Genomic DNA, 15,021 nt, shown 5'->3' with positions numbered 1-15,021 from the left:
CCCTGAAACTAATTGCAGATTGTTCAAAGAAAGTATTCTCCCTAAATTATGGTAAGTGTGGGAAATTACAGCAATGAGCTGTAGGTATCAAAGGAAAGAGCCAGGTAGTGAAAAGGCTATTTTACCTTAAAACACTCTGCCAGCTTTCACATCCAAACTTCACCATAGAGCCATGGCCAACACACAGGCAGAGCAACCACAGAATGGGTTGGGTTGTAAGGAATCTTAGAGATCATGTAATTACAACCTCCTTGACATGGGTAGGGACAAATATGAGTCCCCAGGAAAGCTTGAAATAGCAGCAGCTCAACATGTCAAACTATGTAGAGGTTCTTATACATGGGAATGCTCCTAAAAATTAGAACTGAACAGCAAAATGGATCATGGTGAAACTAGAACAGTTTACACTGTCACATCTAAATAGCCATTACTTTTCAAAATCAGACTTACTTCACTCATAGCAAGTGAGAATCTTGATGGAATCCATGAGAGTTTCTTGACAGTTTTTGGTACAGACACAGGAACTGCAGTAGCACAGTTGGAAAGCAGAGGGAGAACAACCTTGGCAATTTGTGATAGCATACTACATTGGGATTCAGACAAGGAGTAAAACAATGTAATGAAAAAGGCCCTACAGACAAGAAGTAAAATGTAATGAAAAAGACCCTACACAGTCAAGAGTGCCAGAGGCTATAATAAATACCATTAAATTAGGAACATAAACAGTAGAATCGCTCAAGATAGCGGTTTGCCAAGTATTTGTGTTAAAGCTTTAAGATAAGTACTGGGTGGCAAGTTACACTCTGAAATCCAAGTATTTGGCACCTTTCAAAATACATCCCTGAAAATGCCACTCATCTTGAAAGTCAGTCCAGTCTTGACAGGTATTTTAAACAACAATTTGATTATATCTGACATTTCTGCTGAAAGTTTCATTAAAGTATCTGAGCTTAAAACTTCGGTCTGCTGTGGTGTTTATTTTCCCAAGCCCATCCTTGCTGCCTGCATTGGCTACACAGACAGCACAGCTGCAGCAAGAAGTGAGGGGCTGGAGCATTGGCATGACCCTAATTTTGTTTGGGGCAAAATCAGAGAACATTTACAGTGTGCAAGAGGAGGAAAGAAGGAATGTTTTCAGCAGGAGGGCGAGCATGTGGGAGCGTCGGTGAGAGACGGGGACCTGGGCCCTGAGTCGTCCTGTCTATAATCCCCGTCACCAAACACTCATTCAGTTATCAGAAGCATTTCAGAGCCCTTGAGATTAATGGCTGGTGCCATGTAAACAGAGCCTTATATTGGGAAGAACGAGTTACCAACAGGCCAGTGTGCAGCAGGAGACCAAGGCAGCCTCCTGTCCCTCGCAGTCCCAGCCATCCCAAAACAAAATCCCGAGATGGGCAATAGTCTGAAAGCCATACTTGCTTTTGTGCCCTCTAACAAGTGCCAGAAATACCTCCTAGAAGACCTAGAAGAGATGCCAGTGGATAAAATGGTCGATCTGAGCGGCAGGCAGATGAGGCGGCTGCCTGTGCACATTTGCTCTTTTAGAGAACTGGTTAAGCTGTACCTGAGTGACAACAACCTGAACCATCTGCCCCCTGAACTGGAGCAGCTGCAAAACCTGCAGATCTTGGCGCTGGACTTCAACAACTTCAAAGCACTGCCCCTAGTTGTGTGCACGCTGAAGCAGCTGTGCATCCTCTACCTGGGCAACAACAAGCTCTGCAGCCTGCCCCTCGAGCTCCGACTCCTGCAGAACCTGAAGACCCTCTGGATCGAGTCCAACTGCCTGCAGTACCTGCCCGAAGTGGTGTGCGAGCTCAGCCTGCTCAAGACGCTGCACGCCGGCTCCAACGCCCTGCGCAGCCTCCCTCCCCAGCTGCAGTGCCTGCAGGAGCTGCGCACCATCTGGCTCTCAGGAAACCTGCTCTCCGAGTTCCCTCCCGTGCTCCTGGACATGCCCTTCCTGGAGGTGATCGACGTGGATCGCAACTCCATCCGCTTCTTCCCCAGCCTTGCTCACCTTCCTGGCCTGAAGCTGGTGATCTACGACCACAACCCCTGCAGGAATGCACCCAAAGTGGCCAAAGGGGTGCGCAGGGTGGGCAGATGGTCAGAGGAGACCCCCGAACCCCGCAAGCGATCCGGGGCAGTGATAGAAATCACGCTCGACGAGAAACCATTGCTACCTCCGGCCGCCAAGACCGAGCCAGAAGCCGAGCCCTGCTGATGCTCAGCTGCCCCTTTGGGCTAAGGGGGCAGCGCACTCCCGCCGCTGCCCAACCTCTACCTCTCCCTTGCTTGCTGGTGTGCAGGGAGCACCACACCGCCTGGCAATCATTAGCAGTACGTGCACCAGCCTGGAGATAATGTGACAGCAAAACTCCTGTACAGACACTTGTCCGTCTTTGTGCAGCACCCAGCACTCTCCCTAGAACAGACTTCTTCTGTCTCCCACTCCTCCCATGCTGGGACCACACACAGTTCACAACAGAGATAAGACTCAGTTCAGATGTTTGCCATGGGTGGATTGCATGGAACACTTATGGACTTGCTGCTCCTCACCTGTGGCCTCACTGTTCTCCCACCTTGCTGAGGTGTCCCAGCTCAGCTGGAAGCTACTGCTCAAGGTGATCACTGCAGAGACCCACAGCTCTAAAGCAGCCCACAGTATTGGTCTCAAATCACTTTATCTGAAGCGCAACAACACCTTGAAGGTTTCCCTGTCTGCTGAGTGGGAAGTGGTAGCAGAGTCCTGGCTGCACTAGTAAGGAAACAGCACAGATGTACAGGGGGCTCTCCTCTTTCTTCCTGCAAAATTTGTGACAACTGTTTCATTACTGCTGAGCAGCATTCAAATGATGGTGAGGAAAGCTGTAGGCATTGCTGCTGGGCTTTGTTACTGATAACACTGCCTCCGAGGGCAGCTGTACAGGACAAGTTTTCATGCAGGAGCAAAGGAAATCAAAGCCTGACTAAAAAGGAAAAGCCACAAGAGCTACAAAGGTAAATTTGCATGAATAAAATCCAGGGCTGTGAGCCGTCACTATAAGCATGCACATAATCTGATGAGGCAAACTTTACTTAGATTTCAGCTGGGTATTTCCCAAGCTTCCAGCCTGGACCAGTTCAGACCCCCTTAAAAATGCACTTTTTTCCTAAGCTTTGTTTTAATTGAGTAACAGAAATCTGGCTCAGAGTGACATTTTAAACTTTAGACTCCACAGCATGGTTGAATTAGGTGACAGGTTTTTAACAATGGTGGAAAGCCCTTAGTGACACACTCTTCAAGTAGAACTGTCTCACCAGCACAGCCTGCAAAAGCAGCAGTTGACTTCCCAGAAAATGTTTGATTCCATGCCAGTTTGTGACTGTTTAATGTCATCTACACGCATGAAAAATTATCTGGAAATACATAGACTCTGCTAGCACTTGTTGTCTTGTAAAATGAAGCCCAAATTTGCATCTGACTGGCACCCATGCAGTGTGCTCCTAGTGAAATTAAATAAAAGTATACTAACATCTTGCCAAGTTAAAGAAACCCTTCTTTGGAATTAACAGCAAATTCTTTTATCTAGCTGTGTTCCAACAATTTCTTCCTACAAAAAGGAAAGCAGGATGTGAGTTAGGGGTGCTATTTTATATCCCAGAGAACTGAGCTGGTACTGTATTTATCTGAGGGGATGGGGAAGAGCATGCTTCCACTGGCTTATCAACAGTCTGTGTTTCACTCAGCCCTCTCCATACAGCACTGTCACTTCTGGAGACCTCAAGAGTCTCTGTCAAGAGTTAAGGGGAGGATTCTGTAAGCAGATTCCCTTCATTTTAAGAAATCTAAGGGAGAAAAACCTTTGCACACATACTTGCTTGATTTCAGCTTAATCTTTCTGCTTTGGCAGACTTACCCTGGTGTTTGTACACTTGCAAGGGCCAGAAAGGTCACAAGGCCTGGTGGGCACCAGTCTGGGCCCCCACACAGACAGGGCCCCTGCTTGTCTGTGCTTACAGTCCTCACAGACCTGCAAGCAGACTGCTGCAGGCATCACAGGCTTCCTTCCAAACCAGGCAGAAAGAAACCAGTCCAGCCAAAAAACATGTTGCCTTTGCAGCAATGAATAGAACAGGAAAGTGAATATAAAGACAGGATTCAACAGACATGAAAGGGGTGGGGCAGAGAGGGCAGGAAATGAGTGTTATGGAGCCTGGCATATTTTCTGCTAAGTGTCCACAATTATAAAGTGTTTGGTAAGTCAGCCCAATACTTTATAGATCAACACTCAGACTGTTGGGTCCAGAATGTTGCTCTCTTCCCCAAACTGCACGTTCCTCTCAACTCCCCTGAGTAGAATGTAGAATTTGTGGTGTAAAAAGCTGTAAGATCACTGTAAGATCGCTGAGTCACTCCCCGAAGCAGCCAAGGCCTGAGGATGTGCACCACAGCTGTCCTCATGGATCTGCCCTTCCTGGTTTTATAGAAAGAAATACAACTTTGGGGAATCTGAATTTTTTTTTTTTTTTATTTCTGTGTATTTTAAGTGGAACCTGGAAGGAACAGAATGAATAGGGTTCTATAAAACCCCTGTTTTATACACCCCTGAAAGTGAATTCTTCCACACAACACATAAAAGCTCCAGTAAGTAAAAACCAACTGAAGACAGTGCCATTGATGGAGATCTGTATGTCTCAAGTTTCTGTTCCATAACCTCACAAAAACTAGACCATTAAAAAAAATTACTAGGTGAGATCTGGTCCACACATCCTCTCAGGTACTGAAGAAAATTTAACAGGGGCGATGGTCTGGTACACGTTTTCTGGGGAGAAAAAGAAAAATCAGAAAATTCCCACCATGCTGATGTCCACCAGCCCCTCCTCACCCACCCTTGTTTTCAATCTTTAGTTAGTATTTTGTGGTCAGTGACAGCTTTATCTCACAGCACAAAAAACAGTACCACCTCAAAGCTAACACACCCCCCATGACCATGCTAAAAAAAAAATCCTGTGATTTAAAACGCAGTGAAAACTACCTGGTAGCACCTGCCTACGAGTGACAATTCTTTTCAAACTTTTTGAGAAACATGTTTCTGTTTTAGCTGCAGATTCTATCTCAGAAGCAGCTGGACATTTCACTAGAATTCTTGCCAAAAGAAAAAAGAAAGCATGATCCCTTAAATTCCTGTGGCTGACCAAAATGTAAGTTTGCTGATGGCTCCAAAGGCCTGATGATACTGCTAATGCAGTGAAATTATCTAATATGAACATCAGCATGTCACACGTCAGGCTCCCTTTCAAGCAAAGCATTTTTACAAAGACTTTTCTGCACCCTTACTCTTCCACAGAAGGAGGTTTACTCTACACCACTGTGACTGATCATACCTTGGTGCTGCTTTAATGATGTCATCTACACGAAGAATCATTTCTGCTGCTTCAGCTGCACTCAGCAAAACTTGTCTCTTGACCTGGAAACTTTCTGTTACTCCCAAAACTGACATGTCCCCAATGACACCCTCTTTCATATCTGGAAGAAAAAATACATTAATAGGTGTTTTTGGTTTTTTAATTCAGCATTTTTAAGGAAATCACATGAAGCTGAGAGCATAGTAACTTACCTGCTCAAATGAACTATACTGATTGTTAGAGAAGCATGAAATAAAGTCTTCTACCTCAAGACTCCTGATTAAACCCTAATGTTGTAATTACATACAAACACTTGATGATAAAAACTTTATACACTGTGATGAGGAGACAAGTATGTCCTTAGGTACATTAACTTCAAGGTTCTTCTCCACAACTCCATGGTTGTTGTTCGCTTGGGTTTTTTTTTGGGGGGTGAAGGGGAAGGGGCAAAGGGAAGGATGTTTGGTTCTTCTGGGTTTTTAGCTGGTTGCTGGTTTTAAAACAATGTTTTTCTTTTTAAGCTTCCTACAACTAAACTCAGTGTAAGGGAATTGGTCTTTAGAGGTGGAAACCATCCATTTAAGAAAGAAAGGATTTCACTCTACTGTCAAAAGCCTGGTAGAACAGAAAAGGAATGTAGTGCTGTACACCAATTTCTATGCAAAGCAAACAAATCAACTTACTCAGCTCTCCCTGCTGAACATATGTGACAGACATGCATGAACTTCAAAGAGGCTAAAGGACCTGGCCAAACAGCAATTCAAACACAGAAGTAAAACTGATCCCCTTACCCAGTCCGTAAGTAGTCTTCCCTTCACTATGAGCAGCTCTGAGCTGAGCAACCAAATCAGCACTGTCATAGCCAGCATTATCAGCTATTATTGTTGGGATCTAAGGAGATAAACACAGATTGTTTTTAATTTACATAGAGATTGATTGTTAGCAAACATGAAACATACTTTGATGCTATTAGTTCACAACTAAGTTTCAAGAAGATGCTTCAAAAACATGTCAAATGATCTGTTACTGGGATAAGTAAAAAACCCAAACTACCTTTCTAAGAATTTCAAGACTCTGGTCTAAGAAAGTATCTAAGAGCACAGGAGCTTGTTAGCAGATTTGTACACTCATTTTACATGGGCAGAATTAAAAAAAGAATCTTGTCATTTTATCATTTCAGACTACAACTGGAGAAATGTTTTCATTTTAAAAGCACAGGTCTGCTGGTAAGCATTAACTACCTGACCATTCTGTTCACTGTTTCCATGACAGCAGAGCAAACTGGCATGTGCTGACTGAAGAGGTAATGCCAAGTGTTACTATGCTCTTGAATTTAATTTTCTTGGGGGAAAGGTTTTCCCTAATTCAAATTGCAGAAAGTCAATTTTTTCTCAAACTGACAGCCTGTTATCACAATTCTATTAATGTTTCTTGTGACATTCTCATTTCCTACTAAGATGCAATCTCCAGTGCAAGACCAGAAACTTGTCGCTAGTACTAGAGTATGAATACACCCAAACAGCACCAGAGCATCAATGGAACAGAAGGGTTGCTCTTTTCTAAATCAGTTGTCAACCACATAAGATGAGATTTTAATGTACTGTTTCTGCAACACTTTTAACTAGCAGGTAAGGTGAGCAAGAACCAACTAGAGGACAGCTGGCATACGAACATTTACAATTCTGCAACATGCAGAATTATTAAAACACCAGTACTTTTTCTTCTAAGACAAAAAAACAATTTCCCCCTTTGTTTATTAAAGATATGTTGCTAAACTTCACTTTTTTACTTTGGACAACCAAGTTTTTAAAGTGAAGCAAATATCTGATGTCATAAGTTAGTAAACTTTATGAAACTTTGTCTCATAGTCCAGCAATATGATTAAATAAACCTACCATTCGTAAAGCCTTAGCAAAGGACTCCATTGCAACAGACTCTTTGCCAGGTGTTCTGACAGCAAGTTCTGCAACAGCATTAGCCATCAGCATCTCTGAACAACCTATTCATTGAAGACACACAGATGTTACTTATCTAACCTTCAGTAACACAAAATGTGTGGTGTGTACAAAGAAGCTGATATTCACCTCCACCATACACAGTTCTTGTGTCCTTCACAGTCTGGGCCAGGACACAGAGAGCATCATGCAGAGACCTTTCTGCTTCGTCTAGAATCTGCTGTGTGGCTCCACGCAAAACTATGGTGCAAGCTTCACCTAGAAAGCACAAATGTAAAAGGATTAAAAAGAGAAACCAGGACACAGAAATGGGCTATCACAAAGCTTTTACAATGGTTTTGCTATTGCTGCGGTCAAGTTCTGTGATACTTAATTTTGAGAGCAAAAGAAAGCATGATGACATTTCAAAGACAGAAGGAAATTATGTGCACAGTGCTATTGCTTTGGTTCCACAACACCTTATTTAACAGAAAATTAATATCGCCTCAAAACTCCTTCAAAAATTAGAGCATTGGCATTTACTAGAACAAGCTCTTGAAGTATGACGTATTACTACTTTTCTTGTCAACTGAATTTCCCAAAGCAGAGGCCTTGGTTCCCATCCTGAAAAATGATTACATGTTTATTTACATAACACATCCACAGTTTCAACCATGAAACTGTGCAGGATTTTTACTGAAAAGCAAGATTTTAATAGAAACAGTTACATAAATCATTACAGAACTCCTCTGCATCACTGGAAACTGAACAGCATTAGCACAGGGTTGAGACAAATGTTACAATACATCGTTATGATAAAACACTTACCCATTGCTACTCCAGAGAAATGAATGAGTTTATCTTCTCCAATCATGACTTCTTCAATAAGCTTGCAGCTCCCTAGTTTTACGAGCTCAGGGTGATCAAAGGTTGAAGCAATTTCACCACCTACAAGTGAAAGCATCCTTTCAGGCAAGGTCTAACCAAAGGGGGCAGGGAGGTGTGTGAAAAAAATAGCCTTCATAATTACCCCAAAATAAATTTAAATTAACAATACTGATAAGCCAAGACTTTCTCATGTCAGCATGTGGTACCAGAAACCTTTAACCAATGCTGATAAATCCTTTAAACACCAATGTTTTGTTTCACATCACAAGGACTAAAATGCTTGTGAGTTTGTGAGCTGCGTCTGATAACAGAATAAACATTCTTCTTTGCTAGCATTAAAATGTCAGCATGTTTCAAGTTTTCACAGTATTTACTGATTAAGTATTTATAAAATACTAAATGAATCTCTTATGCTTTAAAACTTGAGCTTGTGACAGTATTCATTTTGCCTGCCTGATGGCTGAGAACCAGTGGCCACCATTCTCCTGCAAGGCAAGTCTCATTCCATGCTGTAGCAGCAATACTGTGCACAATCTGTAAACTGCCACATCATAAACAAAACATGTGCTACAAAGACCAAAATGTCTTTGCCCATGACATCACTCTAGCTCTTGTTCCAGCTCTTTCCTCTTCCTATTAGAAAACCCTTGACATGTATGCATTCCCAATGTGTGCTCAATTATCCCACAGCAGCTTGCAGCACTGTGTAGTTGCAGCACCACAAGAAAAAGCAAGACTTGTAGCAGAGTTTGTGTTTATTAAAAACTTGTCCTTTCTTCAGCTATACTATTCAAGCCAGAGTGGTCTGATAAGGCCCATTTGCTCTGCATAGAAGTCTGCTTTCAATTTGTTCCAGAATGTAAGCAATGTTCCTCTCAATCAGGCATTTGGCAGTGTTAATGTGCCTACTGACATTATATGCAATTGCTACTTCAGTTTTGCTGAGATAGGAAAAGACACTGACTTGCTTTTCTCCTGCAAAGCAAATTCATCCTCCTAATCACTTTCAAAACCAACAATGATGTCCCAGTTAACTATCTGTGACTTCAGCAATGAGATTTGTAGCATTCCAGAGGTTTCATTTTCATTAGTTACTAGAATCACATTTATGCTGACCACTACTCAAAACATCCAGGTTGTTGAGATTGAGATCCACCTCATATCAAAAACTCAGGCCCACGTTTTCAACAAAGGATGACTCCTTAGTCTTCTCTATCATTACAGTCAAACAACAGCCATTTAAACCAATTGTTACCACAGAATCAAGAACTGTTAGTATTAACTTGTGGAGTTTTTCTTTCTGTTGCTAAGTTTCATCTTTTCCTTAGAAAACAAACATAACAAAATCTTATCAAGCAGGAACTTAACTGAAAATATTTTTAAAATATGAAAGAAGATTACTAACTGGCACTAACTTGCTAAATTATACCCTATGTTTTGCATCATGATCCTTTATTCATATATGCTGAACAAGTATGTTTAGGTAAGTTTAATGTTTACTAATGATCAAACAAATAATGTGCCCCTCCAAGTTTCATACAACAACTCTACGCACCTGTGACAAGAGCCAGACGTTCTACACCAGCAAAGTCTGCATGTTCAATAGCCATGACACCAGCAGCTCCAAACAGATGTTCAGGGTAGTTGTAGATCAGCTGTCTAAAATTAAAACACATCTCACCATCACACACAGAACAAACCTTTGAAAATAACACAGTAACAGAAGACACCAGATTCTCAGTAGCAAGGACACAGGACAGATTTCTGAAAGCTACCAAAGCAGTCAATGGATGAGGCATCTGCCACACATGGAATGTTACACAACACAGAAGGAAACACAGTGACAGGAAAACATGCAAAGCTAAGGAACAAAAAAATCAAACTATGTTTTTTGAAATATCCTTTCTCTGAAGAAACACTATCACACCAAGCACAGGCAGCCATATGCTTTAAGGTCTAAGTCCTTTGCTCCTAAGTGCCTGCTGGGCACTCAGCTGCCTATTCTAGAGTGAACTAGAGCAACATGGAAAGTAATGTAACTCTCCCATCTTCCCAAGAAATAAGTACCTGTTAATAAAGCAGTTTATTCCATGTTTAAGAATACGATCCACTTTCTCCTTCATTTTTTCTTTTTCTGCCTGTTCTATTTCTGCCACTTTTGCTGTGGAGTCCACTCTAACACGAGAGCCAAAAATCTAAATCAAAGAGAAAAGAGCTCAGTCTCAAAATTCCATTCACAAAAACACAGTTTCTCAACAGTAGTTCTGTCACATACCTTAATCTTGTCTGTATCCATACCAGTATTTGCAATAAGAATCTTTGCATTTTCAATTCTTTTTGGCTGATTTACACCAATCTTCTTGTCAAGTAAAAAGCCTGTAGTAACAGAAAAAGGAGAGCAATTACTAGTTATTACAAAATCCCCCATCTTTAGTATTCAGCTTAGTAATAACATAACAGTGTTTCCTATAACAAATTTACATAGATGTGCAACCTTTAGCAGCTTTATTGCTCAAGCATATACACAGTCAACACTCAAAGACTTACCTTCATCTAAGTAGGAATCAGCCAAACTTCCACCAAGTTTCTTAATGACATGGATAGCCTCCAAATTACCAGATCCCTTCAACCTAAGAACAGCTTCTACAGCTAGCTTGACAAAGTGATCCTTATGGTGAGTAAGTAATTTTGATGAAAGAGTTGTTCCCGCAATGTTCATCAAGTCTTCACGGAACTTCACTTCATCATTACTAAAATAAAGACAGTTTGGTTAAAGTGGAAAGTCTGAAAGCCTTAACTACCACTAGCTACCACCACGAGTCTTTGCCCACTTCTTCTAGCCTGTATCTATATGTACCATATTTTCCTTTGAGGAATGCTGCACAGAATCCTTCCACTGTCCCAGAACACAACTTTCTACTTGAAATACAAGTTTTGTTAGGAGAATTTTTGCATTCAGCTTTAGAAAGTTAGTGCTCTCAAAGTGCTGGGCATGGGAAATAGTTGTATTTAAAACGTGAGTACAAAATCTGAAATAACAGCTCAGATTTTTGTTCCAGGGAGCAAATTACAGCTTGTATTTTATTTCTGCATTTTGAAGCTTCTTTAACTCATTTGAAAAAAATACCCAATATTTTTTTCTCAACTATTAAAATTTAGGAACTCAGCCTTCACACTGCTTTAGTAAGAGTGAAGCATTTGCCAATGGACTGTAATTTGCATTGATGTTTTGATTTTGAGTAGTTCTTTTATAAAGAATTACAGCAAATGGGCATTACTAACCCATGATCCACAGCTGCTTTCAAAAGTGCCTCTCTTGAAGCCTTTGTGGCTGCTCTCCAGCCTGCAATGATGGTCTGAGGATGAATCTTCCTCGCAATCAGTAATTCTGCCTCCTATTTAAATGAAATCAAGAATTATTTCCCCCCCCAAAAAGTACAGTGACACTAACTAGAAAAGACATGTTCACTTATGGATGCAACTGAAAGTGTAGCTGAAAAAAGCTATCTTTATTTTTCTGTGGAACTTGCAAGCTGATAGATCATTCCTTAAGATGCTCTTGATCCCAGTTACTAGACCTGAGATGATCAGACTTTCTGACACAGCTCTGCAAGGAAGAATTACTCATTTCTCAAATCTTTCATAGTAATTTCAGATTTAGAGTTTGGGCAGTGTAAATTTTTCCATAAGCATAAAATCCATACAGAGTTTAAAGAAACAGTATGAATTCAGGCCTTGAGCAAAGAATAGAATTTAGCAGGATTTTTTTCTGATGGAAATGGATTTCAGAGGACTGAGCCTCACAACTAAGCAGTGCTGCACATTGCTCAGTGCAATAGTGAGGAAGTGAGCTGTAAGAGTCAACTTAAAATACCTGAGAGTTTATAAAAAATAATATATGGAGTAATAGTTTAAAATAATACCCCAAAATGATGATGCAATACCTAAGGGCTGTTTTTTGCCCCCTATCAATTTCACCAGCAACAGAGGAAGCCATTCCTTTCCATGCTACGGGAGCCCTTTCACAAACACAGGATAACACACCTCCTACTGGTGGCACCACAGAAGCACACTGACAAACATCTGAAAAAACAGAATACATCACCCTCAGTAATTCAGCTGCCAACACTGTGACAGATGTAGTTCCATCGCCAACTTCGTCATCCTGAACCTTTGACATATCTGAAGAAGGAAAACACATTATTTATTCTCTTTTTCTCATGCAGTAATTTGGACAAGAAAAACAGATCTTACTCTTTGTGTAAAGAGGGAACTCTAAAAAAAACCTCAGAAAAACAAGAGATGCAAATGAAATTCGGCATCCACCAAACTCTTGCTCTTTATTTGTAACCCAGACACCAGTTTCAGCCTGGTGACGGTCAGGATGCTCCCCTCTGCTCCCCAGCCTAACAATGGTTACCAAAAGGACAGCTGGGTAGAAGCTCTAAGGTACAGATACAGGATCAGAGACTATGATAACCAGGTCTGCTGCATGATGCTGATAAACTGGGATGCAGCAAATACAAAATCATTAGGAAACCTGACACCCAACAGATCAGGCTCCTGCTTGTCACCAGTAGAACAGTTGCTCACAACAGTAAACTCCGCACAGAAGTACAGTGCTCACTGAGTGACAGATTTAAATCTGGGAGAAGCAGAGTGAGCAGCTGCTGCTGCTGCACAGATTTCTGTTCTGAACTTTCCCACTGCACAACGAGGGGTATACAGCTGTCTTTTGTCCCTCCTGACTCCTGGGACAAAGCAGGATTAAGGGAAAAGAAGATAATAAAACAGTTTTGAAGAGCAGCACACAGCACAATTTTACTTTTGCATAATGCCACTACTCTTGCAGTATCCTGCCCTTCTTACTTCAGGATTTCTGCTCCCCTCCCTTCAATTTTTCACAGTACTTCAAGAACACTTTTCTAAGAACAAATAAAAACGCCACAATAGAGTTACAAATTAAGAAATATCAAGCTTTTAAGAACTCACCAACCAAGACCTTGGCAGCAGGATTGTCAACTCCAATAGCTTTCAGGATGGTTGCACCATCGTTGGTAACTGTGACAGAGCTGTCTCTCCCAGTACTTAAGAGAATCTTGTCCTGCAAGATGCAAGACTTAGCACACTGCTTGAAAAGGCACTGTGACTATTAAAGCTAAATTAATGGCCATGGCTACTGAGAGCCTGCAGCTGTCTTACCATGCCTTTAGGCCCCAGGGTGCTCTTGACTAGGTCACCAATGGCAATGGCACCAACAAAGGATGACTGAAATGAAAATAAATACACCTCAGGGAACAATTTATTTCTACTCTAGTGCAAGAATTATACACTATCACATAGCTTGAGACATTTTAACCAACCCTTCCACCTCTTTCAATGGAGGTTTAACTGAACTTAAGGCAAGTTTCTTAACTGCTAAATTTTGATAACCAGATCAAATATACTTTGATCTCCCAGAAACTCTAAGTCTGTCTCAATGCCAGAAGAAATGCCACCCAATAAACACCAATCTTCTGAGCTCCAGTAAAGGTACTTTGGCTTTGACAATGTAGAGTTTCTTTAATTTTTAGTATAAACAAAACTCCCTTCTGTTCACAGACATGCAACAAGCAAAGCCAGTTAGAGACAGAAGTTCCATATCATGATATAGTAAAAGTATTTTTAGTAGTAGAAAAGACAAAGTTTAATTACTTCAGGTACTACCAGTTTCTTAGAGAATTAAACTTACCAACCGAGCTGTTTCTGCCTTCTCTTCATCTGCACCTGCCTTGAAAATGTTCACAGGAGCAAGGGAAATGGATGCCTACAACACAGTTAATGTAAGAATATTGTTTTAGCTTCAATAAAAATATGTGTTTTAAAAGCAAATCCTTGACCCTAGCAACTTAAACAATGTTTTTATTAATAAAACTACTTCCACACCCCATTTTGTTGTGATAACAGGTATATTTAAGAAATAGCCAAGGCTGCTAAAAATGTGTCCTGCAATCCCACAGCGCTGTGAAGGATTACAAGAGCGAGTGCAGCTGCTGGCAGACTGCAGCCCATCCTTTCACGGCTGCGGGCGCTGCTGCTCGGCCAACCAGCCGGCCCTTCCCTACAGCCCGAGGGCAAGCACAACCCGCAGAACCAAAAGAAGTCTATTTACTGCCCATACTGAGCCTTTAGCACTTTGATGCCCGAGCCGAACTCGCTTTTTCTTCTTTTTTTTTTTTTTTTTTAACCCGTATCAGTGGAAATTAATCATAGCGGTAACCAATACCCGCCTCTACGGACCAACATTTGCAGAGCACCCGAGACTTTAAATGAAAAAGGATCAAATACCCGAACACAGGTACCAGGGCTCTCAGAATCGCCCCGCCCCGGCTCCAGAACCTTCGGGGCCCGCCCGCCGCCCGCAGCCCCCGGCGCGGCGCGGGGAAACGCAGGGCGCGGCCTCCAGGCCACGCGCTCCCGCCGCCCGCCCGCCCGCCCGGCGCGTGGAGCGCAGCCCCGCCCGGCCTCGCCGCGCCCGGCCCGGCCCGGCCCTGCCCTGGGCCAAGCCGCCGCCGCGCCGCCGCTCACCATGGTGCCGGAGCCGCCGCCCGCCCCTCCTTCAGCACAGAGCAGCGCCGCGCCGCAGCCCACGAGCTCCTCCGGAACCGCGTCACAGCCGCCGCCGCTTCCGGCCGCGCGCGGCCCGCCGGGAGCCGCCGCGCCCCGCGCCCGCCGCGCCCGCCGCTCGGGGCTTGGAGCCTGCCAGGAGGAAATTCCTTACGCTGGGTGCAGCGGCCCTGGAACAGGTTGCCCAGAGAAAGCGTGC

The 15,021-nt window shown here is 42.6% G+C and overlaps 2 protein-coding genes across 4 annotated transcripts; one reads left to right on the top strand and one right to left on the bottom strand.

Annotated features, from left to right (window-relative positions):
* The first annotated feature begins 37 nt into the window (after positions 1 to 37).
* On the top strand, positions 38 to 5,456 carry LRRC10 (leucine rich repeat containing 10). 3 transcript variants are annotated; one of them, XR_005259084.1, is made up of 2 exons: positions 38 to 3,006; positions 5,337 to 5,456. XR_005259084.1 is itself a non-coding variant. In XM_038154959.1 (1 exon), the coding sequence occupies exon 1, from the start codon at positions 1,394 to 1,396 to the stop codon at positions 2,228 to 2,230; it is 837 nt and encodes a 278-aa protein (XP_038010887.1). In that variant the 5' UTR covers positions 38 to 1,393; the 3' UTR covers positions 2,231 to 3,541. The 3 variants fall into 3 exon arrangements, 1 of the variants encoding a protein (XP_038010887.1); XR_005259083.1 differs by having other exon boundaries at positions 5,091 to 5,367; XM_038154959.1 differs by lacking the exon at positions 5,337 to 5,456 and having other exon boundaries at positions 38 to 3,541.
* CCT2 (chaperonin containing TCP1 subunit 2) lies at positions 4,495 to 14,953 on the bottom strand. The gene is made up of 16 exons (XM_038154958.1): positions 14,784 to 14,953; positions 13,948 to 14,022; positions 13,419 to 13,484; positions 13,209 to 13,320; positions 12,322 to 12,398; positions 11,499 to 11,611; positions 10,764 to 10,966; positions 10,492 to 10,592; positions 10,284 to 10,411; positions 9,772 to 9,875; positions 8,157 to 8,276; positions 7,479 to 7,607; positions 7,290 to 7,393; positions 6,186 to 6,285; positions 5,374 to 5,515; positions 4,495 to 4,811 (listed from the first exon to the last, which is right to left on the bottom strand). Exons 1-16 carry the CDS (start codon positions 14,784 to 14,786, stop codon positions 4,781 to 4,783), a joined length of 1,608 nt encoding a protein of 535 aa, XP_038010886.1. The 5' UTR covers positions 14,787 to 14,953; the 3' UTR covers positions 4,495 to 4,780.
* Between the last annotated feature and the right edge of the window lie 68 nt (positions 14,954 to 15,021).

This window comes from Motacilla alba, chromosome 1A, assembly GCF_015832195.1.
Source record: "Motacilla alba alba isolate MOTALB_02 chromosome 1A, Motacilla_alba_V1.0_pri, whole genome shotgun sequence".
Classification (NCBI taxonomy): domain Eukaryota; kingdom Metazoa; phylum Chordata; class Aves; order Passeriformes; family Motacillidae; genus Motacilla; species Motacilla alba.
Note: the sequence above shows the minus strand (reverse complement) of the source record. Positions and strands in the feature narration are given on the sequence as shown.